A 27,978-nucleotide genomic window follows, 5' to 3' on the forward strand; every position below is an offset into this window, starting at 1 on the left:
GGCACTGCCATATTCTATCCTGGACTGTGCTCGTAGCACAGGGAAAGCTGAGAATTATCGCCCCCGAACCCGCGCCACAGCCCAGTCAAACCGGTCTCGAAAGGTATCGGCACAGGGAAAAGAGCACGCTATATCACGCATGCATGTGCGTAACAAAAGGTAGCTAGAGTTCCCGTCTCCCCACTGAAGACGCCGACACCCGCGCGACAAAATCGACCCCATCGACCCATCGTCGCACCTCCGAGAGGGCGCGTGCCAAACTTTGCACCTTCGAACATGCCTTCACGCCTCGGGGCTGCCTGGCTGCGTAACGCATGATTGGGTCCAATGCGCAAACTTCGCGAAAACGCCAAGTGCCCAGACGTTCGCTCAATGCCTATGCAGAGAGGGGGGTGCGTCCCCCTGCGGCGTACGGGCCGATCGCAGCTCTCCAATTGCACGCGTGCCTTATCCCTGATGTGAACAGACGCGTCGAGAGTGTATCGATCGAGTGTATCTATATACCTTCGTTGTCTCCATGCCTCTTTTCCTTTCAAATGTACACTATATCTTTTTCTCTTTCTCTCTCTCTCTCTCTCCTCTGAACCTCGGGGTTCGTTGGCGTTTTCGCCCCTCGTGTGGCGGAGCTCTCGAAAAGGCGCACAGCGGGGACACGTGCACAGCTACCATATATGATGGTCTAAAGTACAGAAAACAAGACTATTCATCACCGTGCCCTGAATACGCGTAAGATCGGGACACGTGGAAGATAATATATTGCGGCCGACGTACGTGGTTCGCAAAAACTCCGAATACGGCAGCGATTGTCATCTAGCTGTTCTAGTAGCCGAGCTGACGAGCCTCACAACATTGAGCCAAAACCTGTCGCACACCATTCGTTCACAGTGTTGCCGTACTGGGCCAAGTAGACAGTCCGGTCATGTACCACCCCTTCGGCGTATGCGGCTGCAACTCGCGTCTCTTCATTTTTAAAGCGAACACTTTACCAGTCCCATTGATTAAAAAATCCGTCAACGGAGTGCCGCTTTCACGATACCGTTGGCAGCAGCTACGAAGAGAGCGGGCGCGTGTGGAGAAAAATAGCAGAGGTTTAGCATAGTTAAACGTGGTATTCAGCGAAAGCCTCACAACATGGTTACGCTTGGTATTTTCTTTTTACATATTCCATTATGCCCTGGGGCAATAAACAACGTTATTAACAAAAAACACTTTCGTATCCCGTTTTAACTGGCATCGATACGACGCGCTAAGCGCAGCATCATCGCCACTGGCGCCCATGGTTGGCTCTGAGCCGTTGTTGTTGTAGTCCCTGGCCCTACGGGGCTGGGACGGTAGGTCAACGCCGCTTGCGGCGGGGAATAGCCAGCCACCGAATTTTTATCTGTGGTAGGCCGTCATTGCACCCGCCACTGCTTCGGTGGTGGACGACGGCTGTTGTTGCGGCGCGCGTCTTTCTCTCCCTCTTCTATTCCTTTCTTTGTTTTAACTTCGTGCGGACCGCGCCGCCGGGGTAGTGCAGTGGTAAGACGCCCGACCACTGTGCCTGAGTACCCGGGTTCGAACCCGACCTCGGCGGCTGCGTTTGGATGGAGACGAAACGAAGAGGCGTCCGCGTGCTGTGCGATGTCAACGCACGTTAAAGATCCCCAGGTGGTCGAAATTACTCCGTAGCCCTCCACTACGGCTCCTCTTTCTCTCTTTCCACTTTCACTCTCACCTTCCTCCCTTCCCTTACGGTGCGGTTGAGGTGTCCACAGAAAACAAATGAGACAGTTACCGCGCCTTTCCCTTCCTATAAATAAATCAGGCAGCGGAGGTGACTCAGCTACAGAGCTAGTAGCTGAGTCACCTCCGCTGCCTGATTTATTTATAGGAAGGGAAAGGCGCGGTAACTGTCTCATTTGTTTTCTGTGGACACCTCAACCGCACCGTAAGGGAAGGGAGGAAGGTATAAATAAATCAGGCAGCGGAGGTGACTCAGCTACAGAGCTAGTAGCAGGCCCGTGCATTTTCTTTTCCTTCTTTGTACAGCCACAACAACAACAGCCGAAGCAATATATTCTAGCCACTATAGCCGAAGCGCGGCTGCTCCTGGCTCTTATACGCAATGGCCGTTTCCATCGCGTGATGGCGCGACGTGACGTTACCCACGTGATTAATCACGTGCTCCACCCCCTTTCACTTTCTCCTCATCTCCAAGTTTGAAGTATTTTATTTAAAATCAGTTTAAATAAATCAGTTTATTTTTTGCCCCGCCGGTGTGGTGCAGTGGTAAGACGCCCGACTACTGTGCCGGAGTACCCGGATTCGAACCCGACCTCGGCGGCTGCGTTTCGATGGAGACGAAACGAAGAGGCGTCCGCGTGCTGTGCGATGTCAACGCACGTTAAAGATCCCCAGGTGGTCGAAATTACTCCGTAGCCCTCCACTACGGCTCCTCTTTCTCTCTGTCCAGTTTCACTCCCACCTTCCTCCCTTCCCTTACGGCGCCGTTGAGGTGTCCACAGAAAGCAAGTGAGACAGTTACCGCGCCTTTCCCTTCCTATAAATCAATCAGCTACAAGCTCAAAGCTAACCCAAAAACTCAAAGGTTCATGGTCAGGAAGCCCCGCCGGGGTGGTGCAGTGGTAAGACGCCCGACTACTGTGCCGGAGTTCCCGGGTTCGAACCCGACCACGGCGGCTGCGTTTCGATGGAGGCGAAACGAAGAGGCGTCGTGTGCTGTGCGATGTCAGCGCACGTTAAAGATCCCCAGGTGGTCGAAATTACTCCGTAGCCCTCCACTACGGCTCCTCTTTCTCTCTTTCCACTTTCATTCCCACCTTCCTCCCTTCCCTTACGGCGCGGTTCGGGTGTCCACAGAGCAAGTGTGACAGTTACTGCGCCTTTCCTTTCCTGTGAACCAATTTAATGGTCAGGACCTTGTGCTGCGTGCGACACCAAAGTGGTCCAGAAGATCACAATTCAAGCGGTAGGATGTTTCGGGGAAATGAAGGCACGCCTGTGGTATGGTGGCTAGAATATACCTGTGGCTCCTTGAAGATCAATTACGAGTCCACGCTGACATTGTGTTTATAGGGAGCTTGCACGAAGCGATCCATGCTGGGTAATCCGCCATGATGATGTCTCTGGCAGCAGACGGCGGGAAGCGCAGCTAGGTTGAATGGAGCGAGTGCCTTGTCATTTTCGACAGTCCACCGATGATGATGATAAGCTCTTTATTTACTCCCAAAGAAGGGGAACCAGCCGAAAGACTGGTTGCACTGCTTAGAGAAGGTCAGCAGTGATCCCTTGGGACTCTGCGGCCTCCAATGCACGCAAAATGATCTGGCGCTGTTGGGCGAGCTCGGTGGTACGCAGGAGGGACTCCCACGCATCCCTTGTAGCTGTATTGTCTGCGTTGTGTCGTATACATGTCCACACCATGTGAATGAATGTGGCCGGTTGTGAGCAGTGTTTGCAATTAGCTGCAATAAGATTTGGGAAAATTTTGCTATATAGCCATGGGTTTGCAAAGGTTCATGTTTGTATTTTGCGCCAATGGACAGCCTCGCGCCGGGATAGTTCCCGGTGTGCAGGGGGGTCACCGTTCGAGCCGATAATGCTGGAGGATGTCCGTGTATGTAACAAGGCGTAAATGAGTGCTTTGGGGAGCGTCAGAGGAAGCGGCAGGCTGAGGAGGGTGCTCCGCCCGGTAGCTGAGTTCTCGAGCTAGAGCAGGCACCTGTGCGTTCCCGCTGAACGTCTCATGGGGCCCTTATGAGAAGACGAGGCGTAGACGGTAAGGGGAGAGCAAACAAGCGGCTTTTCGAAAGCAGTGCGGCGCGGACCTGTTCACGCTAGGCGCAGACGACTGGCTGTACTATGCGTCTGGACCTGTGGCCGCCCGTCGACATCGCCGCATCGCCGACATTCATGACTTCTAGTTCTGGCAAGTAGTTTGATACTTTCCCGGTTTGGCGTCGATCTCCGTGTGTTGGCCCGTGCGAGCCATTCGCATCGGCACGCTAGAGGGATCCTTTACCTTCCCGCACTCGTGCATACGTACTTTTGGAATTGTGAAGAACCCACAGTCGGTCTGTCTAATCGCGCCAGCATTGTCTGCGCGCACTACGTGACCCTGCAAATGAGGCTAGTGTGAGTGACGTGCTGCGTCGTCTGCTGCCAGCGACAACATCATGGCAGATTACCCAGCATACATCGCTTCATGCAAGCTCCCTATAGGAAAGGAAAGGCACAGTGTCTGTCACATTTTCTATAGACACCTGAATCACATAGCCACAGTTTGTCCACTTGCTGCTTGAAGATCAAATGAAGGTCAAACTGAAGCCCAGGAGAAGACTGGCTCTACCTAGCGTAGTGAAGCCTTCGCTTCAAAATAGAGGAGCGGTCATTCGAAGCATGTGTGTGAGGGGAGTAGTGGCGGGAGTGTAAGGTCGCACAGATACCGTCTGCGCGCGTGCTTGTGCGTTCCTCATCGCATTCGCGCCTCATTACAAATATGAATGGACCAACCAAGGTGTAAATAAAGTCTTCTCACTCACTCACTCACTCACGTCGGCTTTGTCTGCGGGCGGACGTCTTCCCCACGTTCTCTGCAGGTCGTGCCGCTTCTTCCGCGCGCGCTGGCGCGTTTACGTGACGTCACAGCTGACGTCAGTATGCAGCCAACGCCATCTTTGAGTCCTGTTCTGACTAGTACTAGTACGGGGCGGCGGTTAGCTTAGCTGTTCGTCCTCGTCCGTTTGCTTTGTCACTTTGCTTCATGCCAGCACCATCGTTATGAAAACTCAATCGGTATCATGAGTGACAGTTCGAGTTATCGGCAAAGTGCGCGTGACGTGACAGAGACCTGTACGAAACAAAACTTCGGTACCGACCCGTGTGCAGTCGATATGCGCAACTGCACGGTAAGCGACGGCCTGTGCCCACGCATAAATATGTGCGACATTCATGAATTTCTTGTCCTACGGACGGGCTTCGTCACAAGAAACCAATCTCAAGCCTACTGACCGCTCGAAGAACTCTACGTTACAAGCGGCTGGGTTAGGAGCCGTGGTTGAAGCAGACGAACTCGCTCTTTGTGCAATTACGTGCGTGCCGTCCAACGGTCCAACGTTCATACCAACTAAACCGCTGAGTTTTTGTAGCTGATATTCTGCATAGACATGGCGTTTGGTAGTCAGTATCTTTTATACAAAATTTGTTGGATGTACTTGCCTCAATCGATCAGACAGAAGAAGTCAGATGCTTGCATCGTCTGTGGCGGTAAGGAAGCAAAAGAAACCGCTGCCACAGGCCACAGCGATGACACCGGTGGCGCCACCTCGTTGCCTTGCGGGCTCGAAATAACTTTTTACAACAAAACTCTTGAAATACAGCAAAGTTCTGGCCAAGCTAAACTTGATTTGTTATTAGAGATAAATAAGTTTGTAATGTTCTTCAAACCTTCTGCAAAACAACTCTGCCCGCCTACGTTCCTTCGCCGAATCTGCATGCGGTCTGCTTTGATCATCAGCCGACACAGACGAGGCGAACATCCGACTTCTGATCGAATGAGGCAAGTACGGCAAACACAAAGTTTAGCGAGCCCTCTTTGAAGGATTTTATTGCAGCAAAACACGGCGAGGAGGTGTTGGCGCCGCGCTGCATGCATGCGCATGACTGGAAGCAATACATTGCCGCGCTGCTCTTTTAACCGGGAATGTGTCTTCCGAGTGCGTGAAGAACAGTCATGAACGGATAGTGACAAGAGCTGGCTGCTAGGGCACATCCGGAATATTCCTGTCCAGCCCATTCTGACATACATTTCTCATATTCCATCATATACTTGTGCGGATGAGCCGTACGTGCCAGCCATACATGACATCGCATCTCGTGTGTACTTCCGGAACCTTAAAATGCCGAGGTCGTTCGCGCAGCTCTTCAGCTTCCGTTGTTCACACTGTGCAATAAGCGTCTATTACAGTCTACGATAGCTCAATAAACAACATATAGCTGCGGACGCCACTGCTTGTAGAACCGCACGACAGCACTTGATATGTACGTTCGCCCTATATTCGTTCCGTGGACACAAAAATGGCCCACTGCGCCTCAATTACCCACAATGCACCGCGCACAACACGCCAGTGAATATGTAAACATTTTGAAGAAGAGGAAGAGTGCGTTCTTAGAGTAAGCTTTGATCTCGCCAGCAAAGCGAGAGCAACCGCTGAACCCCGATTCGAAGCATCTATCTGCATCTGACGAGTGTTACGCGCCGACGAATAAGCTCTGCGAGAGGATTCCAGCGTGCAAGTGGTTGCATAAGCAAGGGAGTGCAATATGAGGCTCCTAGCCATGACCTTTGCGGTCATTTTCATGCTTTCTTATTATCATATCTAAGGCGAAAGCCTTACTAGACTATGTTGTGCCACAAAACCTGTCATCAAAATGTGTCGCCGGATGTGACTCCCTGTGGCGATTACATATCGAATGAGTGGTCATTAGCGATTAATAATAGGATAAAATAATTACTAAGTGAAGTAGGAGAGCATGGAATGAATGTTTTGTTGGGTATAAATTTCTATGAACCTGGAACTGATGGACCATGCATTGACCTGAAAATAAAATAAAAAGGCAGCAGCAGCAGGGAAAAGTAAAATGTAAGGTAGATAATGAATCAGCATCAGAAGCACGTTCTTTGCTGGCAGGCATTTCTTGGAAGAGGACATTCATTCCAGAGGGCCCTAATAAGCAACACAGATGCAAAGGGGCATTTGTCAGAAGCTTTCTAGAAGTAGTTGAATACCATTCAGCATAGGCTAAGAATGGTATAAAAGAAAGAGGAAAGAACAATAAAAGAAATTGAATAATAATTTAGTGTGAGCTTGTCGGGTACACATATAAATCCCCCATCGGCCGCCCCCACTGCCTCCCAGTCTCCCGCTGCGACGCCGCCGCGGGTTTTCCCTCTTTCCTCCCGGCGTAACCCGGAGACATTCTAGATATGTCTAGACAAGCGCGTCACGCGCGCGGCTCAAACTTTCCTTCGGGGACCGCCTACATCACCTGAGTCAACGGTCATCGTACGCACTGACAGCTGCGGGCCGTGAGCGCGAAGCCCCGCTCCTCTCCTTTTCGCGTGTGCTTCCCCTTTTTTCACCCCCGTACGCGAGCGGGGCGTTCGCTCGCTACGGCGATTGTATTTGTGTTGCATTTTGCCGTGTAATCGGGCAGAATAAAGTCTGTTCCAGTACGCAACCTTTGTCTGTCCCGTCAAGCCCGAACCCGCCGCAGTGGCAACTTCTTGCACAGCGGGTTGGGGGTCCCAGCATCGACTGTTAGGGCTGGCATGCTGAGATTAGAAGGTGACTTCCGCGTCTGGCCCCCATTTGGAACGTTATTTCGAGAATAACCCCCATAAGCCCTACCTGCCAAGGAGAGCATTATCAGAAAGAAAAAAGAAAAAAAGGAATTCAAGAGGAAATAAAATAAACAGTGAAAAACAAAAATGTTTGGAAATACACCTCAGGCTCATGCTGCAGAAGGAAATACTACATGTGCCATAATAAATTCTATAATTCATGCTGTGATTGTCTTCCAGAACAATTAATTATGGCGCATGGGGAATATATATAAGGGATTCCAATTTTCCTTTTGAGATATTTATTCCTGCTGGTGGCAATATTCTAAATTTATGGATTAGAAATGTCTCTGTATTTTCTGCTCCTTGAAGATCTAAATTAGCCTGACTGCAGAATAATTTCATCAAAATTTGGCCATCCTGATTGAAATGCTGGGAAACTGTTTTCGGCAGGTTTTTGTCTGTGTCTACATGATGACCATTTAACCTCATGCTCAATGATTGGCATGGCTCTTCAATGTATGCCGATGTGCAATTAAAGCTTCCTTGTACGTGAAAAATAGAAACATTTGCAGTGCTTTTGACCATGGTGTCCCTTTGCCTTTGTAAATGATTGCACATCCTACGTCTGGGACGAGAACAAGGATGTGGCTGTGTTGAACAGTGGCTGTAGAGCGTAGAATGTACTAAAATACATATGAGGTTTGTACTATGCTTGTTTGTACCTTTGGTGCCTCCAGGAATATTTTCTTCAGGCAGTTGCTACATGTTAGCATGGGGTGGTATTCCCGCATTGTATTGTTTATGTTTGGAAGAGCATTGCCGTATTAAAGCTGGCATTCAATGTCGGATTTTGATCGTGTGTTGAGCACACTGTTGCGATTTAGAATTGATGCTTTCTCAAGGGCCATATTCAAGCAGTTACAGGGATGACTTTTTAATGTTGCTTTTTTTTCGTTGTAGTTCATTCAAGTAATCATTATCCCTTGTCTGGTTGTCTTTGGTACTGTTTAGTCCTCTTCTTTGCCTACCCCATGCAAAGGTCACACTAGGCAAATTAGATTTTCCTGTAACAGACTAGTACTCGTTGACAAGTCCTGGCTCCCACTCCGACAGAAAACGGCATCATGGTCACACGACCTGACAGCACGGGATGCGAACTGCTCACCACGACGCAGCCTTTTGCAGTGAAGATGTACATACGCTTATCCTAATGTCCATGTCATACTGAAGTCCTTATTATGAACAGAACAGGACAGGCCCTTATGCGAAGTGCTTGGCAGAATTCAGATTTGAGGGGTTCATTCAAAGTTGCTGCTCATGGCGAAGTTCGCCCATTAACTAAGTAGCTCAACTTGCTGTGCTCGGGACACAATGAAAAGCAGACGAAAGCGTTAGCGAAAACACAAACGTGAGCTACTGCACCACATGAGCAGTTTGCTTGCGATGCTTTCAGGCCTGCATGCTAACAAAGTCGCAAAACAGGTGAAAGAGCAAACAATCCGTACTCGTACCTCTGCAGTAATGTTTCCATGTGTAATGAATTTCAAGACAAGAAAGCAAAGATGCACGATTCAAAACTAGTTCCTAGAGGCCAGCTATGGATCTCATATCAGGATTTAACGCATGATGCTGTCTGCAAGAGCACACAGGTACTCAGAATGTGCACTGCGTCTAACTCAATATATGGCCACCAACAAGGCACTTGATCCACTTTCCCGAAAGCCGGGATGATGGGAGAGGTTCTGGGCTGCCCGATAAAATGCGGGACTGGAGTCTGCAAGTTATAGTCAGAGACTGACTGTAATTGATGGATTGGATCACGCCACTCATATGCAGTCCGAACACGTAAGCGGCAGCAACCGATCATTCCTGTAAGGTGCTGCGGGTAGGAAGAAAAAGCCATACGAGAGCTGTATGCCGTCCTGTCCCACAGAAATTATCTTATGCAATCATAGTGTATAGTACATACTTCATGGCATTGCATGCTTTTTTGCTGCAGCAAGCTGATCATGGATAGCCAGTGGGCAGAAAAAAGAGAAAGGGTAAACGGTGTTAAATTCTGGCTAAACATGATGCCCTTGTGGCATTGATTCTGGTGAAGATAAATAAAATTACTAATAGAATGCAGCAACATTTGCCTGTAGGGGAACCTAGTATAAGCTGTACTCTGAGGAAATACATTCTTCTGCCTGGGCTTGACAGAAGTGCTCAGCAAATTTTTGCATGTGACCCAGCAAATGTTTGGGGTGGCAGCCACTACCCCTCATCTGTCACTGTGTCACTGTCACAACATTATAAGGACTATTATCATGGCTTAACCATACCAGACAGAATCCATTCATATCTGTAATAAGTTATCATGCCCCATTCCTTGTGCATATATTTGTCACTGTGCTTCATATTCTCTCACTCTAACCTTTTGTGTTTCTGGAATGGCCTGTCCCAAGAAGCCTCATGATATGTATGACCTTGCAACTTACTTGTGAAAAAGACTTTCTGCTAGAGCTAAAACAAACTAAAAGGTCATTCACACTGAATCTGGAAGGCATAGGCAACTTCGTGCAAGCAGTCAGGGTCAGTAATCGATTCTGAGACATTGTTATGAAGCGTAACACGGAATAAAATATTTAATATATGCACCTTGTGTATACAATCCTATGTACAATACAGGGACAAAAATATACATTTGTACATGGCTGTTGCATTTAAAAAGCATACATTCTATACCACAGCTTCTTCACAATAACCAGTGCTTTCCAAACCTATACACACTGTCACCAGAATTCCCCTTGCAACACAGTCATACTTCTCACGTCGCAGTATCACCGCATAGCCTGCAATTATTCACAGTATAAGAAGTTTTGCAGTTTTCACCAACAAGACCACATCAGGTGAGGTACTGGTATGCAAAAAAATTATTGTACACAAAGGCATATAGCAAAGCTCTGATAATATGGGCAAGCAGAGCATTGTGAAGGCCTGACTGTTTAGAACGTCCTTAAGCAAATCCTTTCAGAGCTGAATGTAAAATCCACCATATGTGTTACAAGTTGGCCCTCCATGCATGCTTTATATACCTGCAGACCTCAAGAGTTCAAACTTCCTAAGCCGTACTTTTCAAGTGTTCGATTTCTTCATCACAAGTTTGTAATGAACTCTTGTGTTGAGGATTTTCATTCACCTCAGGATGTTCTAACAGTAGCGAAAAATTGAAATACTAGCTCAAGTGTCAACAGTGCAGCTCTCTGCACAGTAAACTGGTTCAAGAAAAGCTTCCACACAGAAAAAAAAGTAGCAAAAGCCTTATTTTCTACAGCATGTAAGTTTTTTGCAATAGACTTGTGAAATAATTATAGCATGTGTTCCTTCCAGTACTAACTGTTTGGAACTTACCACTAATGTCTTGTCAGCCATCGTTTAAAAACATGGGATCATTATAATGTAATCATTTGAAAAAAGAAAAGTGAAGGGAAAGCTGCGTTAACAGCAACAACAAAAAAAGCACATGTCAACAGAAAAGCGAAACCAAACAAGGCAGGAAAAAGGAAGCCAAAGCACCCCTCTTTTTCATAACATTTATCGGTGCTTGATTAAATGCACTCCTTTAAAACTTAGGGTTCAGCATATGTGGAGTTTTGTAGTGCACTTTACTCACAAAACAACTTGTCCAAGATGACAGGCGATCAGGCCAAATTCACTTACTCAAGGACATCCTAAAACTGATAGGACACTACAGACTCCTAAAAAGTGGACAGCGCCATATATCCGCAACTGATCAGCAATAGCAAAGGCTGGTTCATTTCAGCACCTGGTGAACAACCATTGTCATGACTGCACAAAAACTGCAGGTGTTCAAAAACATGCACCCCAATACAGAAAGCAAAGTCACACATCCTTTTTCACAAGCCATGCCCGCACAGTGTCCACACAAGTCCACCTGCATTGTTCCAAGGTTCACAAACAAACAGTCAGCTGGCACCAACAGCACAGGTTCCCCACAAAAAACTAGGGGAGGGCAAGTCCAAGAGAAGTCAAAGTAAAAAAAACGAACATTGTCAAGTTTGATTAGATGGTTAGATTGGCCCCTGAGTCAAAATGACAGCAAACCTTCTCCCTGTTCTTACCCCACGAATAACAGTGACTATTCTACACAAACTGAGAAAGCATGCTCTCAAAATATACACTGATGCGTGCAAAACGCCAAGTCACCACTTCACATGGTGCTATCTCCGCTAAGCATTGGCACCGATTGATGTCCACAGTGTGAAAGACACCGCTGACAGCAAAGGCTGAACAGCACGACTTAACAACAACACTTGACAGCAAAGCGGCATCGGCAATGGGGACGAAAGAGCATTCCCAAGAACACAGGGTAGACTAGTAGATTAGATTACCATTAAACGTGTATGTTGCAAGAAAAGTCAGGTATAATTTCCTTAATGCTCAGCGACAATTCACACCCTGATCCTTTTTAAGAAGCCAGTTCTGCCCTTTGTACTACCCTGCATGTAACTCCGGCAAGAAGCAACACAATGTCTACACGCGACAAACTCTTACAGCAAAGGCTTTGGCAGTTACCAACATCGACCAGAAGATATAAAATAAAGGTCTGTGCATTGGAAAAATGTTAAGGTGGCAAGTCCACAGGAGTAAAGAAATGGAGTGATTTCTCATCCATCATCATATATTCTGCTTCAAGGAGTTATTTATCCTTCTCAAACTTACAGTAAGAAAGCTTGCCTATTTTGAAACCTCAGAGAAAATCACTTTGCCGATTGACGGTCTGGTTTGGTTGGGTTTACAGCAATGTCCCAAAGCGACCCAGGCTATGAGGAATGCCGTAGTGGAGTACTTCAGAAATGACAACCACCTGGGGTTCTTTATCACGTGCTGACATCGCACAGTACACGAGTGCCTTGCTTTTCACCTCCATTGAAAAGTGGCAGTCGAGCGCCCTAACCACTGAGACACCACGGCACAGCACCAATTAAGGTTGAGAACAATGGAATCATAATTATGGCTGTTGCTCTCTATGCACAGTCGATTAGGAACAAAAGCCAGCAATATTTGCCCAAAGAACAGAAGAACATTATTTCTTACTACACAGTTCACACAACCTTTACTATCACCAGGCTGGATAGTCACTAGCCTCTTTTCCTAACAGGCTCAATCACCATGCTTTACTGGTTTAGTTCATAGGTTTAAAGTTCCAAAACAACGTCAGCTATGAGGAACGCCATAGTGAAATGGTTTGGAAATTTCAAACACCTGATGATCTTTGATGTGCAATGACATTGAACAGTACACGGGTGCATTTTGATGCATCCTCAGGATCAGCAGTCAAGCGTCCTAACCAACAAGCCACCGTGGCAGGGCTCCATACTGTGCCTCTGCCTCAGTACAGTTATGAGCACACTATTTAACTAGCTGAAAGCTTGTGCTGCATTTGGTGCGTAACCTTGGGAAACTCACGTAGATGATTTGCAGCAAGGAACACCATTGAATGGCAAGCCACAGTTAAAAAGACAGGAACTTCCTACGACGAAACAACAAACAGCAAACGAGTTTGTTCATAAACATATCCAAGGGCCCAGCCCCGTTCTCAAGGTTATGGCAGCGGGCTCGATCACACTACGCCCTGAAACTTGAAAGGAGCATGGAGAGAGGAAGAAGTACAATTATTCATAATGGATTACGGTCATCAGACAGCACATAGCACAATTGTGGCTGAAAAATTAGATGGCTTGGCTCAGCAGGCATGCACTTGGGTATTAATTGCTGCGAGATAGCACATACGGAGGTATTAATTTGCATACAATTATGACAACAGAAGACAAAAAAAAAACACTGCAGATGTAAAGACAGCAGAAGTTAAAATACAAGAGACACCGCTTTTTATAATACTGTGCATCATGCAAGCACCACTGCGGGCTACACTGATATCAAAGGTGCTAGACCCTTAAAGCAAGCCTGCAATTCTCAATTGCAGTCAAAGGTCAAAGCATTCCTAATCTATATAAAACAACTAAAAACAGTAGCAGCAAGAACCTTGTGGGTGGCATTAAAATATACAACACAAGTATTCTTCCATTGACAAGAATCTAAAAAGAAAAATAGGAGATGAAGCAGCAATCACTCAACGCTGCTAACATCACCTAAAAATGCCTCAAGGATAGTGAGGAACCTAGAAAATGGCACTCTGTACAAGTGTGGCACTTTCCCCTGTCACTGATTTTTTTTTTTTTTCTGCGCAGTGGTCAGAAATAAAATTGCACGGTACACAAAAGTTCATGCCAGAGAGACCACAACCTTGGGTTACTCAGCATCGCCTCTGTACACTGTGTGTGTACCTTGTATAGTAACCGGTTTACAAGAAGGGAACCGGTGTATGAGGAGAATAAAAAAGCTCGCGACAGGCTCCTTCAGCACCTGCCTCGAGGTCCTCCATGGTCACCGGCACAAAATATATACCATTTTCAAGGAATGCGCGTGATTCGTAAGCTCTTGACCTCGACCCTTCACGTAAACTTATACTGACGATGCTAATGTGTCGATTCACTTTCTACAAACTGCGCTCTGTGATGACCACAGCTGCATTCACATTGTCAGTTTTCCTACAGCATCAGAAGGGCATTAAAAGTGTACCAGAATAGATGGTTTTTAAGTCAATTACCCAGTATCATACATTCCCTTCAGAGTTAACTGACATAAGCAATCTTTATAAACCACCTCTAGCAGTTTCTCTGATCAAAGTTTCATTCAGTGATGAGACAGCAGCAAAGATTTATTAGAGTTGGCATGTAAGATTGCCTAGTAAATTCTTCCTCTAGAGATACGCTACAAGTGATGGGAAGACAGCTAGAATTTGCTAATGATGTGAACATCAGTCAACCTTTGTGATGACACGTGCTGCTTTCAGAGCAGTAAAGGGTTTGAAATACGAAAAACGTACTGTGTCAAAAGTATGTTGAGAAGTTTTGTCGTCTGTTGCACTTCAACTGTACACGATACGACACTTGAAGCTTTGTATCCCTGTACAGTTCAGAGCTATGGCTGATGCTCGACACTCCAGAGCTTACATGAACACGACAAGTTATAACCAGACAGCAGAATAGCGACGACAGACTTCCACGTTGGTGTAGCCGCATTGAGTCCCAAAATTTCTCTACACTCCCAGAAGACGGTCATCAATCCTTTTCTGACCCACTCCCTAAAGCTGCAACAGAATAAAAACAAAACAACAAATAAAGGCTGAGTCATACTCAGTTCTGAGAGCAGAATGAAAAACAAAGGAGAAAATCAACACGACGGAAGCCCATAGAAGGTTGCGTAAAAGGTCACAAGGGAAATGCGATGGCAACTGACCAAGCTACAGTAAAACCTCAGTGATACGAATCCGGTTGATACTAATTCGCGAAATTCCCCGGCCGGAGTGCATTGTGTACAATGTGCAAAATTTCAGATGTTCCGAACACTCCCCCGCGCCACTACAGATGATACGAACACGCGAACTGCGACCGCAGCCTTGAGCACTATGCACAGCCCACACATCGTTGACTCCGCGATCGCCAGCTGCGCTGTATGTACGCATAACGAGCAGTTTGCAGTGACGCGTGGTCTGCACCTTGCCGATGTCGTGATTGTCGGGCTCATGTCGCGAAAAGCTTTCAGCGGCGTGTTGCCCACAAATCGCAGACATCACAACCACAGCAGCTGGCTGCAGCAGACATGGCAGGCGTGCATGGACCGCACAACGCTGGCTCCGCAATTGCGATCAGCGAGCCGTTCCGATGCTGTGCGGCCCACATGTCGCCATCTCCTGTTCTCCCGTACGCGGCGCGAAAGTATGCGGAGGCAGGAAGACCGCACATGGCCAGCATTGTGATCGTTTTCCATGCCGCAAAAAGTTTGCAGCGGCGCGGCCATGAGTAGTAGTCGGCGGCGGGGCGTACGGGCTGCACATCGTAGACTTCGCGACCGCTAGCCGCGATGTACGCATTGCGAGCAGTCTGCGACGCCGCGTGGCCTGCACGTTGCCGGCACGTTGCCATCTCTTGTCGTGCTGTACGTGCCGCGAGAAGTCCGTGAAGGCACGCGGCCCGCATGTCGCCGACGTCGCGATCGCCTGTCGCGCTGTGTGCTCCACGAGTGGCAAGCTGTGACTGCGCGACCGTAATAAACCTTCTCGGAATAGATCTGCGCAACTGCCTTTCCCATGCTTCTGCATAATTATTTTTTTTCGTTTTGGTGATACGAATGTTCGAATGATACGAATTTTTTTGCGACCCCGTAATATTCGTATCACCGAGGTTCTAGCGTATCTAGTGTGCTTGCCTAATTGCTTACAATTTCCAAACCCTGCTGAGGACTTTTCGATGACAGTAAGAAAATCTAAATCGTCTCTTAGGCCTCCAAAACAATATTTCCTACATACTTTGACCATGCATAAAAAAAGTTGGGGATGCGTTTCTTAAGCTCAGCCTTCAAGGGTGTGATGAGACGTCGTTAATAGCTCCTGTCTGGGGCTCCTCTTCCAGATCCTTGTTTACGTATATCCACTTCTCTACTCTCTTAATCTCTAATCCATTAATTGGTGCCTTATTATCTTGCACAGCACATCTGCATTAACATAGAGTCACAAGCTACCTGGTGATGTGGAAGACCACCCGACAAGCCCTTTTTTAACCAAGCCGTATGGTCATTCCTGTGTGGCACTAAGGGTAGTCTGTCTTACTCATCATCCATGAGGAGTGGACGGTTCGATGTCCATCTCATCCGCCCACTGAAAGCAGGAAGCCTGAGTTGGCCGTTCCTGCTAAGCCTGCCATGTCGCGTGGTCTTGCGTCGTCGCACAACCCGTGAACCAATCAGCCTGCGGCTATGTTCCCTGCCAGCTACAGCTACCACCTGCCAGATCTATGCCCATGACTTTTTGCTGACATGCTGAAAACACAGAATTTTCTACAGAATAGGGCCTTTAATGCAACAAAGGTATGAAGTTAATGGATACACTCTGCATAGTGCCACACACAAAACATAGCTGAACCGATTGATGTTTATATATTTACAGTACTCCTAAAACGCTTCCACAACTGGCTCAGCCTAAAGGGTAGCCCTCAAAGATCATGAATATGAGCTAGATAAAGGTTTTGAACAAACTTCCACAATTGAATTAATTTGACCACTTCATGCACAGTGTGCCTATACAGCAAGTGCACAAGTTGGCGCAAGTGCTTGTAGTTTTTCTCAGAGTATTGCTCCGAAGCCACCACGGATAGAATCGCTGTGGATTTTACTGTAAAATCCACCACTGTTTCACTAAATTTGTTCCTTATATCCTATAGAACGTCTCTCGGCAGTCCATGCTTGAAATCAAACATGCACCTTTGTCAAAACTGAAATAGGCCAAGCCATGCACTAAACTTCGTCTCACCCCATTGACTCCCTTCATTCTTCACTTTATAGACTAGCTGGGACAGTTAGTCTGTGCCCTCAGTACTGGCATATTTTCTGCAATTGCTGAGGCATGATTGTGGCCAGCCTCAACACTCCTCGCGCAACTTCTCTGCAGCATATTTTTTTCCTTCACAAACTTCCACTCACCACTTTCAGGACTCCCGTCCATCGTGGCATGCCCAAATTGGAAAGCGTCTCCACCACCAGGCGACACCTCTTCGCCAAAGACACTGCCGTCATCTCGTGCCCAAGGGGCGCCACTCCCACTGCCACCGGTAGACGATGCAAACGAGCAGGGTGAGAAGGAGCGCTCCTCGGATCCAGCTGCACTCGACGAAGTGCGCCGCTTCCCCCGAAGCATGGATACTCCCATCGTAGGCCTCGCCCGGGGGGTCTCGGGCGTCTCAGGTCGCGCCAGGGGTGCCGAGCCAGGCGGAGCAAATACTTCGGCGTAGCAGTGTGACGATGACGATGACGTAACAAAGCTGCCAGCAGAGGTGCTGCTGTTCAGGCTGCTGCTGCTGCCACTTTTGTGCGTGAGTGGTGACGGTGACGTCTCTTCAGGAACCTGTGTTTGAGAAAAAAACAATAACCGTTTTGTGCTTATCTTTTGTCTGCAGTTGTGTCATGGGCTATTTCTATAGATATCCTGTGGCATATCCCCTGGGCAACTAGTCATGGTCCAAATAATCATGCTGAAATGACCTCCACCAGCCAATCCAAAGGTTGCCAGAGTAGTTATTTCTGCACACCTGAACATGCTAAATGCATCGTTGTACAATGCAGAAATGAAGCACATAGGTAAGTGCGGGTTTGTGGAGCAAGTACAATACGAAATCTCGAGGATGCTCCGACTGTATTAAAGTACGACATGACAGTATTCAAGCAGTCCTGTGACGTAGGCAAGTGTGTTGCTATTGTATTTTGTGGGAAAATTCGGGGCATTATCTTGCCTGAGCACCCAAAGAGATCACTAGTATCGTAATATTAAATATTTTAATGTTTTCCAGAAATGATCATGTCAGGCCGATGCTGTCGGCAGGCACCGGCAATTTTTGGGAGAGGTGGCAGCTAGATTGAGTGTTGCCGTTCTGATTGGTTAAGCATCCAGTTTTAACTTTGTTGCTTTGTGCTTCGGAAAATGGATGTAGTATATTATACATGTGAGAGCTGTAAGTGTTTTGCAACGGTCAAAATCTGAAACAAAGGCACAAAGGTGAGCGAAAAGCAAAAACTAACAAGAACAATGTCAGGCTTGACACTTGAAATTTGGCTTCAAGGGTTCGCGAAGGTGAGAGCTGAATGCTGCTGAAATTGCACTGAAAAGCTAAAAACCCTGAGCTTCTGTTCGTGTAGCTTGTTCAGTAGCAGTGGCAGATGAAGCATTTCCACCGGTTGCATCACTCATTCTTCAGAAAGAACTGGCTGAGACTGTTTTACACTAGTTTACTTTTTAGAACATTTACAGGTGGAAGGCAATGCAGCAACTTCATACATATAGGTGGTCATAACAAAATCCTTTTCACAAGACAAGAACACATGAGGAGAGCACAGAAAGTGGAGAGCCAGAGATAGAGAACGTCTAGGGAATTCATTGATGCCGGCCTGGCCTCGGTGAGACCCATACTCTGCCCAGCGCATCTTCTCGTGTGCCTGACAAACAAACTTGTGCCCGCTCCACTTTCTTTCACTCGGCTATGGCAACAGCTATGTGGCCCAATCAATGAATGGTTGCATATGAGCTGCACCCTAAAAAAACAAGCCAGCCGGCACAATCTCGGCCGAAAATGAGAAGAGAAAGGCCAAACAAGAGATGAAGGTGGGGGATTGTTCCAATCCTGCCAACAAGAAAACATGGGGGAAGCTTTCTTTGTTGCATTTATCACCTCTGCCCATTGCCCCTGCTCATGAGCTCTGCCCTGTCTACAGCATGTACGCAGAATAATGACTTCATTAAAATGCAAGGCTTTGGCCTGCCCTGGTGAGGCAGCAATTATATATGCAAGCTTCCGCTGCGCGTGTAGAAGGCACAGTTCTGATTGGCTGCACCCAGACTCAGCACTGGGTGAGAAAAACGTGCTTTTGTCCAATTCATTTCTTTTTCCGAATTTTTCTGAACTCCAGTTTGCATGCTAAGATTTCACTAATGCTTTTGCTTTTGCACTCGTGTCAGGAATGTGCGAGGAAGACAGTCATCCAAAATGATGGGCAATGACTCAAATGTTCTGGTGCTCCTTTAACGACTTCCGTTTGTTGCTCCTTATTAGTGACCCCAAAACAAAACGGAGCATGGGCCTGTAGAAAGGGTGCTCTCCTTCAATCGGGCTGTTGATGAGGCAGACACCAAGAGTGTTAAAAGGAAACTGAGGAGATTTTAGAATTCAACTAAATTAAAGGAGTCGAATGTGTGAAGGCTAAGGTTATTTCACGCCAAGCCGTTTTCCGCTAGCATTTAAATTCACAACGTAATTGCTAAATAAATCTATTTCGGCATTCAGGTTTCTCCGCAGTACACGGTGACAAGTGGGGACACCAGTGATGATGTCATCTCTAGAGATGATGCATTTCCAACGCGGAAATGATTGCTCTGAGGAAGAAAACCAACTTCATGAAGGTAAATGTCGCGAGGCGTCGTTTGGTGTGATCGAGTGACTCACAGAAAGAATTGGGAGAAAGATGTTGAAACTCTAAATGTCACCCATAACGACGTCATTGTGTAGTTTTCCCACACTGCTGCAATGCTGTGAGAAGAAGCCTGAGAATTGTCGCAAATTTAATAGTAGATTACGTCAAAACCTTATATGGTAGCGCCAAACCATTTCCTGAACACAATCTACAACTTCCATATATTTTAATGCGTGCATCTCAGGAAATTGTCAAAAATGCATTTTAGCTTCCCTTTAAGCTGAACATCCGAGTGACCCACATGCACCTAAGCTACAAAATGTGCATTTGCCTGCGCCGCGAAACCAACTTTTGTTCGTTTGTGCGTTCCATTTTATTTTGTGGGGACTAGTTGGGGGGACTAGGAGGGGGCGAGTACACTGCTACTCACTTGATCCCCAATTCCTTAGCCTGTGCCCCTACTGTGTTGTATACGGTCGTCACCATAAGTGTCCCGGGGGTTTCGAACCCCATCTCACCCTCTCATCTCATAGGAGCCAGCTAAATTTGCAGATCCTGTCACCTTGGCCATGTCATCAGGTCTTATGAAATCACACTACATACCGATCCACCAGTGCCTTGTCTTGTCACCTGCCAATTACCACCTGTTAGAAGAATGCTTGTGATTTTTCACTCACAGTGCCGACAACATCAATGCCACATTTTCTGGAGAGGGGCAGCTTTTACCACCACAGTGCCTAGCAATAAGTTATGTTTTTATCACTAAAATATACGAGCAGCAGTCCGCATCACTGTGCGCACACTTTGAAAACACTTCGCTCCTAGAAAAGAATGAAACAAAATCCTAAACTGGAATGTGCGGAACCCCTTCAAATCCTAAGCACCATTTGAAATAACGAAGAATGGACTCTTGTTAATTCAAACTGCTTTAATTCAAACGTGTGGTTTGAATAAATCAACATTCTGGTTCCATCAACTTCAGGTGCATAAAGAATGTCCTCTTCTTAATTTCAATTCTGCATAATTCATGCAAGTTTTTGGTCGTCCTCAAGTTCACATTACGAGAAGTCAATTGCACGTGTGAAAAAAATATATATAAGCCACCAGAAAAGCACACTAACCTTCAGAATACACCAGCAAATGCCACACTTGAGTGAAGTCCCAAAACTGAACACTAAACCAGTTCCACAAAAATAAAAGCGTTTGTCAGTTTTCACTAGCAGCATAGCAGTATAAGGTGCTAAAGCTTCGTCCAAGTGCAGTAGGTTTTCAAAGGCCCACTGTAATCCACACAACTCACCTCTGCCGGTGCAGACGACACTGCAGACGCTGAAGCAGATGACTTGAGAAGCCGCACACCTGCTGAGCGGCTGAGCTTGGGAGATCCATACATGTCCCGCTCTGCAGCCAATTTTTTACGTTCCAGCCTCGGTGAACGAAGGATGTTGGAGAGGCCTTCACGCGTGGAAGACGCAAACTTCTTGAGGAACTTTGGCGAGTGGAAAAAGCGGCTCGATGTTTTGGACGGCGTCGGAGCAGGAGGAGGTGGAGCCGACTGACAGCATGCCGACGAAGGCGCAGAACCTGCCCTCAGGAAGGATGATGACGACAGCTTTTCATTTCCGCTTCGAAGCGCTCGCTCGAGTCCCTGCGAAGGGCTTGGGGCACTACGCGGCACCCAGGGGTCAGTGCCCGCGTCTTCAGGAGCTGGGGCTCGAATGTGAGCCTGGTGGTATTGAGAAGGAATGACATCTGGTCGCTGTGACGGGTAATCGGATGTGGAGTAGTCCCGAAATGAGTAATCTGGTGACTGCACACACCCTTCCAGTGGGGACCCAAGGTCACTGCTGCCCACCGAGGAAAGTGGGATCATCAACTCTTGTTGAGAGCCCCTCCATGAGTTCCGGCGGTTTGTGTACAGGTCTTTTATCTCCTGGCTCGTAGCACAGCGTGGCAGCAGAGAGGTGGCCAACACTGGGAGTGGCACTGGAGACGTCGCAGGGCTGTCTGAAAGGGTGGCTGGGTCTGGAGAGGAAGACACAGAGGGAGACTTCTTGAACACCCTGTTGTACTCCCTGTCAAGCAGGGTCTCCCCCTTCGGTGTCTGGGCTGCCTGCGGGAAGTTGTCGGCAGTCCTGCTTCGTGACAGCTTGGAGCAGTCCGACGGCCGACGCTGCACACCGCGAGTTGGCACCGGAGACGACGGTGCCACTGGTGGCGAACGAGCTGAACTGGAAGCAGCAGCAGTACTGTTGGCTGGAAGAATATGTTCACTCTGCTGCAGCCAGCTTCCAGTTGTTGGCGTGCTGGACGGTTGCGCAGCACCGCTAGTGTTGTGCTTGAAGGCGACATTCACATAGAGGCCTGACGGTGGCTTAGACTTGGCAGCGGAAAAATCTCTCTTCGCTGGCTGCACAATGCCCAAGGCATCACTAAATCGATCCCATGCACCAGACAACCTCTGCTTAGCGGCGAGGCTGCATGTGGATCCGTCACTGCATTCCGAAGACACATCCACCGGCGAAGGAGAGGAGACTGTGGGCGACTCACGGTTTCTCGGCAGTGAGGCATTTGAAGCGCCTCCTGTTGGCGGCTCGCCAGTGGTTCGCCACGGGGAGAGCGTAGCAGACCAATCAGTTAACTGAGGCGGCATCACAGTAGAGCGCAGAAAAATGGTTCTAGGCATGGGCTTTGGAGACGGCTGCCTTGGCCTGTCCAAAGGCATTGGCACTGAGCTGCTGACCTTGGGGCTGGAAAACGACGAGGGTGGCGTTGCTGGTTTGAAACCCGTACCGTCCAAAACCGCGTCTTCGTCGCTGTCGCTCGCCCACAAGCAGGGACCTAATAAAACACACAAACAAAAAAAGAGCAACAAATATTCAGAAGGGAAGTTGCAGAAACTAGTGCCACTTCAATGCACAGGTAAACAAACACATGGCCAAGCAACAAGAATGAACACCTGGCTACTAATTGGTCAAACTATCAATACCTTATTGCAAAGTGACCTTCTTTTTACATCAATCCTAAGATATGTTGCCTTAGAGCTTTGTCAATGTTTTCATCCTGATTTGCACTCCACTGAGTAGATCAATGCATGCATGCCAAGTGAGGTTAAATACTTGGCTCCCTGGCTTAAAAAATAAATAATATAATAAATAAATGAATAAATAAAGAAAACCCTAAAAAGCTGAAATCGTAATGCTAATAAAAGCCTGGAAAAGACATGGCAGTTACCTGAGTAGTTTGGACAAATTCTGACTGCTTGCTGGAGCTTGGTCAACCATCTGGAAAATAAAGCAAGACATTGCTGGTAGAGTGCACAACCTAAACGAGTTTCAAGGTTTTGTAGACCGTCCATGGCAACGTTTACAGACCCTGCTCACAGCACAATTCCTGAAGAAATTAGAATGCACTGCAGTTCATTACCAGCAATAGTGAGTGAAAGTAACCGGCCATTGTCCGCAAACCAAGCAGTCTTCAGTGCACTCGGCGCATGCTAATGCATCTGCATCAAAATAGGAGCCATTCCATGACAAATGGCTCAGTAACTTATCATTGGCTTATACTACTTCCATTTTCCATGCTCAATACTGAGATGGCCACAAGTGACAAATCTTTTCTTGCAGAATTAGACCAGACAACCTTAATAATTGTTCACAGCAAGCCAGCGAATCATGTCACTTGTGAAAATATTTTTTGCTTCAGATATCGCGCATGACAACTCTGATGAACAAAACGATGCCTAAAATCACATCTGTGTCTTTTGATGCAATAGAGGCTTTGTTCACCAAAAATCTAACTCGGGCCTCTGCTTTTTTTGTATGTTGTTCAACTCTTTTCCTACCACGCCCATTGCGCATCGTTAGCCCTCTAACGATGACTTCGCGTGCTGATTTTGAACCCTTCCACATCGCTCACGGACACGCTATACTATCTAGTAGTTAGTCTGATAACTGTACTTTTGATTTTGATGCTGTTTACATTTTTCCCACGAAGCGGCTATTTTTGATCGCACTCCGAACTTGCAGCAGTGTCTGAGTAGCATGCGAGAAAGGCGGCATCCGCGTCGACAACGCGCGCTTTGAAATGTCGCAAATCTGACGACTACGCACTATCTACGATTGGGTTTATCAGTGACTCAAGCAGAAACAACTCTGAAGATGCTGCCAGTTATCGTCAGAATTCATTTCCGACCCCACTGACGATGGAAACCAGCCCGGAACATCGGCGGCTGCACTCCGGTCCGCTAACAACGACTTCGCACGCAAATTTTGAACCTTTCCGCGTCGCTCACGCAGATGCTACGCCATCTAGCGTTTAATTGAATAACTTAAGGTTATATTTTATTGCTGTCTAATTTTTTCCCGCAAGGTGCCTATTTTTGAAAGCGCTCCGAGCACACGGCAGTGTCGGAGTCGCATGCGAGATTGGCGGCATCCACATCAATGACGCGGCATTTGCATCGACGACGCGCGCTTTGAAACGTCGTAAATTTGACGATTCCGCACTGACTATGACCGATTTTATCGATGACCCAAGCAGCAGTGACTCTGAAAATGCTGCTTTATCGTCAGAATTCAGTTCCGTCCCCAATGACGATGGAAACGGCGGCCACACTTTGTTGGCCTGTTTGCATGCGTCTGGGACCGCTCTGGATGGCTTTTTTTTTTGTGTGTGTTGTTCGTGTCACTCATCTCATTTCCAGGATGTCAACATCATTTGGGCACCATATCTTGCCTCCTGCAAAACAGGGAGTGGTGTCCTGCCCAAGAAGGGAACCGGGCAGCCGTTTCGACATGGCGCTCTGCAGCAGCCCTCGTTGATTGCTCATTATGCATCAAGAACACTATTCAATACTAAGCTTTTATTTTTTCACAGGGAGTGGCCAATAAAATGCTCTGCATTTTGTATATCTCAAGAAAATTAAATTTTTGTTGTTTCATTTACATGTGCATTTCCTCAAGTTTTGTTCAATTTTTTTCTAAAATATGGTTTTTGGGAAATTATATTGTGTGTTAAAAGCCACAACTTCATATTCAAAGTGGTATGCCTACAAAGCAAATCTATTTAACTTTCTTTTCCTGTATTGTACAAAATTTTAGACATGATAGTTTTTACAGAAAAAAATATCTACTGAAACCTACAGAAAACGGCCATTTTGCCCACGGTAGGGAAAGAGTTAAACAGCGCTAAGGCCCTACATCATACAAAAAGGGAAGACTACTAGCTGCTCACTGAAAACAACTTTTTTTTTTTTTTTTTTTTTGCTCCACCACGGTGGTGCAGTGGTGACACCTGACTACTGTGCCGGAGTACCTGGGTTCGATCCCGACCGCCAGCAGCTGCGTTTCGATGGAGGCAAAACGAAGAGGTCTCCCTGGATTGTGCGATGTCAGCGCACGTTAAAGATCCCAGGTGGTCGAAATTACTCCAGAGCCAGAGCCCTCCCAGAATTCAATCCCACCTTCCTCCCTGCCCTTATGGCACGGTTCAGGTGTCCACAGAAACAAGTGTGACAGATACTGCGCCTTTCCCTTCCTGTGTGAATCGATTATACATATAATTTTTTTTCACACCATATCCCAATGGGTGCCGCCATAGATAAAAATTTTCAGAGAAACTGCACTTTTAAGGATCAAAAGTTACAACGGTGACTCATCCAAAAATTCAGAACTAATGGTTGTGCACAGCACAGCATCTGGCTCAGTAATGAATGATGCGAAAAAAGATTGTAATTTAAATGCAAAAAATAAATTTGAAACCTAGGGCCAGTAAGTGCAAGACAGATGAAGGCAGAAGGAGTAACCCACTAACGAATGCATGCAAAAGGGCTCATGTAGCCTCAGTGGAAGTGGTAACCTTTCAAGGGAAGTCGAATTATTCCAATAAAAAAAAGACACTTTGCAGGGCCTGCCTTAGTAGTGTGACCCACAGAGGGGTACAGTCTTTGTCAAAAATATACAGCCCAAGGGGGTCGCTTGTCAGCTTTGTAATAGGGCTCCTGGAAGTAGTACTGGAATATAAATGTAAGCTTGAGTAGAGTGACGACGAGCTTTGTCATCTATAAGATATTGAACTCTGTAGAAGTGCAACGAGCTCAGTTACGGGGCTTAGAAGTGAAACCTTTGGGCTATATATTTTTGACAAAGGCTGTATATCTTTTTTTCAGTTGTTGAAAACATGCTGCTGCAAAAAGTAGCAAGAAAAACAACAGATGGTGAAAATATTTAGTCTGACTTATATGCGTGGCATGCAAGGACGCCTTTGCCTTGAGGAAACAATGATTGCTGTTTTGGGACACTGGCACATTCTGCGCTTACCCTAAAATCCCTCTAGATATACGTACCAGCACCCACGAAATAAAATGGAGCACGGTCCTAGGGAAAAATTGCTCTCATTCTCTGGGCTGTTGGTGAGGCAAACACCAAGGCAAGAGTATCAAACTGAACAGAAATTTTGTTCGTTCGTGTGCTCCATTTTATTTTGGGAGTAGTAGTACATCCAATATCAAATAAAAAAAACATCAAGCTGCTTGACAGTTCGCACTAATAAATGCTTTTATCAAGAAATACATGAATTTTATACGGCCACTTCTTAATTTCTGCAAAACTAAAGAACAATGACATAACCTAGGCCCACCTTGATGTGTCTGCTTGAGACTCTGTTGCGAAATAAAAAGTGTTTTCGGAGTTGGAGAGCTTGAAGGCACTGCAAAGAGGATAGAAGGCAATGTACTCCAGCACTAATAGCACGCTAAACCGCATGTGAAAAGAAGAAATGAAGATGCGATGAGCAATAGTTAGAACACTGCTTAAAAAAAATATTCAGATTCCAAAATGCTGTACCTATCAGTAGTACCTGCTAGCTTGTGGTAAGAGTTCTTCAACAAGTAACAAAAGTAGTTGTAGTAGTAACTGATTTTTGTAGCCACATTCGTGTCTAGACTTTGTTGAGCATCATAAAAAGCCTGCTGTGGCTGCACTGGACCATATAGGGCTCAGCTGCCTGCTTTTACTAGCAAACTCGCATCTTCATGAGTACAGGGTCGTCACAATCACTGGTGGTTGCTCTCTTCAAAGTGCCATTCAGTCCAAAGTGGCCGCACACTGGAGCAAAGTGGCACATAAACAGAGGGACCTGCCGGTAGTGCTTTATACGTCCCGCCACTTTGCTTCAATGTGCAGCCAAGTCGCTTTGTATCGCCCATATACAGCTTTCTTTAAACATGTGAGGTGACACATGCTTTTGCAAGAAAAAAAATTCCAAGGGTGCACGTAGAATTTCCCATGCAGAGAATAAATATGTAAGCATGCCAAATTCTAGAGGTGGTCAACCTAAACTTCGAAGTAACACTGAGTTGGCCATAGTCAAAATAGATGGCACCAATTTTAGTCAAGTTCGAACGAAATCAATTTTTGGGGGTCCAGGGGGACAAATTTTGGGGATGGCCCATAAAAATTTAGAAGTTAACAATGATAGTGAGTTGGCCACATTAATTAGGTTAGAAACCAATTTTAGTCCAGCTCAGGTGAGGTCAAATCAAGTGTTCAGGGGCCATACTTTTGGGATGGCCCACCTAAATTTGGAGGTCGCCACTGAATTGGTCATATTCAAATTAGGTTAAACACTAATTTTAGTAAAATTTGGACAGGGTCTTCGGGGGTCCAGGGAGGCCAATTTCGGGAGCATGGACAGACACTTTCTGTAAACACTTTCTGCGAACGCTTTTCTGGGGCATGAGTCTATTAACGCTCACGGTGAAAGAAATATTAAACAGCCGTTATCACCAGCATTGTGAGTCATCGCCATATGCATGCATACTTTGGCTATTTTCTTACCAGTTTTTAGATTTACAGTCGGGCGCAAGGGACACCACAAAACCAGGCACATACAGCAGGCATTCTGCTTTCTGGTCCTGAAATGGCATGGAAATGTTGCTAAATCAGCAGAGATGTTTTTTTAAACTACGGCAGAAAATTTTTGAGAAATTTCTGGTGAGACTGAACACTTCAACCCACGAGAGAGGAAAGTTGTGCACATTTTAGTAATCATTTTCATAATGCAGTATTTTGCTACATCATAATTTAGCATTTTCCAACGATCACCGATTAGGAGGAGAGTACTTTGCACACTGGTCTTGCGTAAAAGTTGTCAGCCATGTTAGGAAAATTTCAGAGATTTGACGACACTCTTATATGGTGTTATAAGGGAGTAATTACTCATTGACATCCACCCAAGCGCAGCCGTTACTCCATTGTTATAAATCTACTCCACCAAGGAGGATTTTCCTATACTTAGTCTCACAAGATATCTGCAGCACTGCGAAAGGCAGAGGAGCCCTTGCAATGTGCTCCTAAGTGCCTCTCGCCCCTGCGCACTGTAATAGAGAATTGTGCTCCTAATGTCACCCCCGTCAATTTGGGGGGCGAGAGGCGCGTAGGAGCACAATTCCCTATTGTAGTGCGAGTTATCCTGATTGGACCAGGGTGCCTCTGCCTTTCCCAGTGCTGCAAACACCTTGTAAGACAAAGTATAGATCTTATATGATG

General features: G+C 46.7%; 1 protein-coding gene across 1 annotated transcript in view; it reads right to left on the bottom strand.

The window, feature by feature from the left end:
- Positions 1-9,944: 9,944 nt before the first annotated feature.
- cnk (connector enhancer of ksr) overlaps positions 9,945-27,978 on the bottom strand; it is a 53,186-nt gene continuing 35,152 nt past the window's right edge. Inside the window, exons 15-20 of the mRNA XM_084587315.1 lie at positions 27,268-27,344; positions 26,069-26,137; positions 22,664-22,713; positions 20,730-22,270; positions 16,952-17,372; positions 9,945-14,564 (exon numbers count right to left, since the gene is read on the bottom strand). Of these exons, the coding sequence (XP_084443441.1) occupies positions 14,536-14,564; positions 16,952-17,372; positions 20,730-22,270; positions 22,664-22,713; positions 26,069-26,137; positions 27,268-27,344 (2,187 nt within the window). The 3' untranslated portion in view covers positions 9,945-14,535. The remainder of the gene's footprint in view (positions 14,565-16,951; positions 17,373-20,729; positions 22,271-22,663; positions 22,714-26,068; positions 26,138-27,267; positions 27,345-27,978) is intronic.

Source organism: Amblyomma maculatum, chromosome 1 (assembly GCF_055883805.1).
Source record: "Amblyomma maculatum isolate TAMU_Amacu chromosome 1, ASM5588380v1, whole genome shotgun sequence".
Classification (NCBI taxonomy): Eukaryota; Metazoa; Arthropoda; class Arachnida; order Ixodida; family Ixodidae; genus Amblyomma; species Amblyomma maculatum.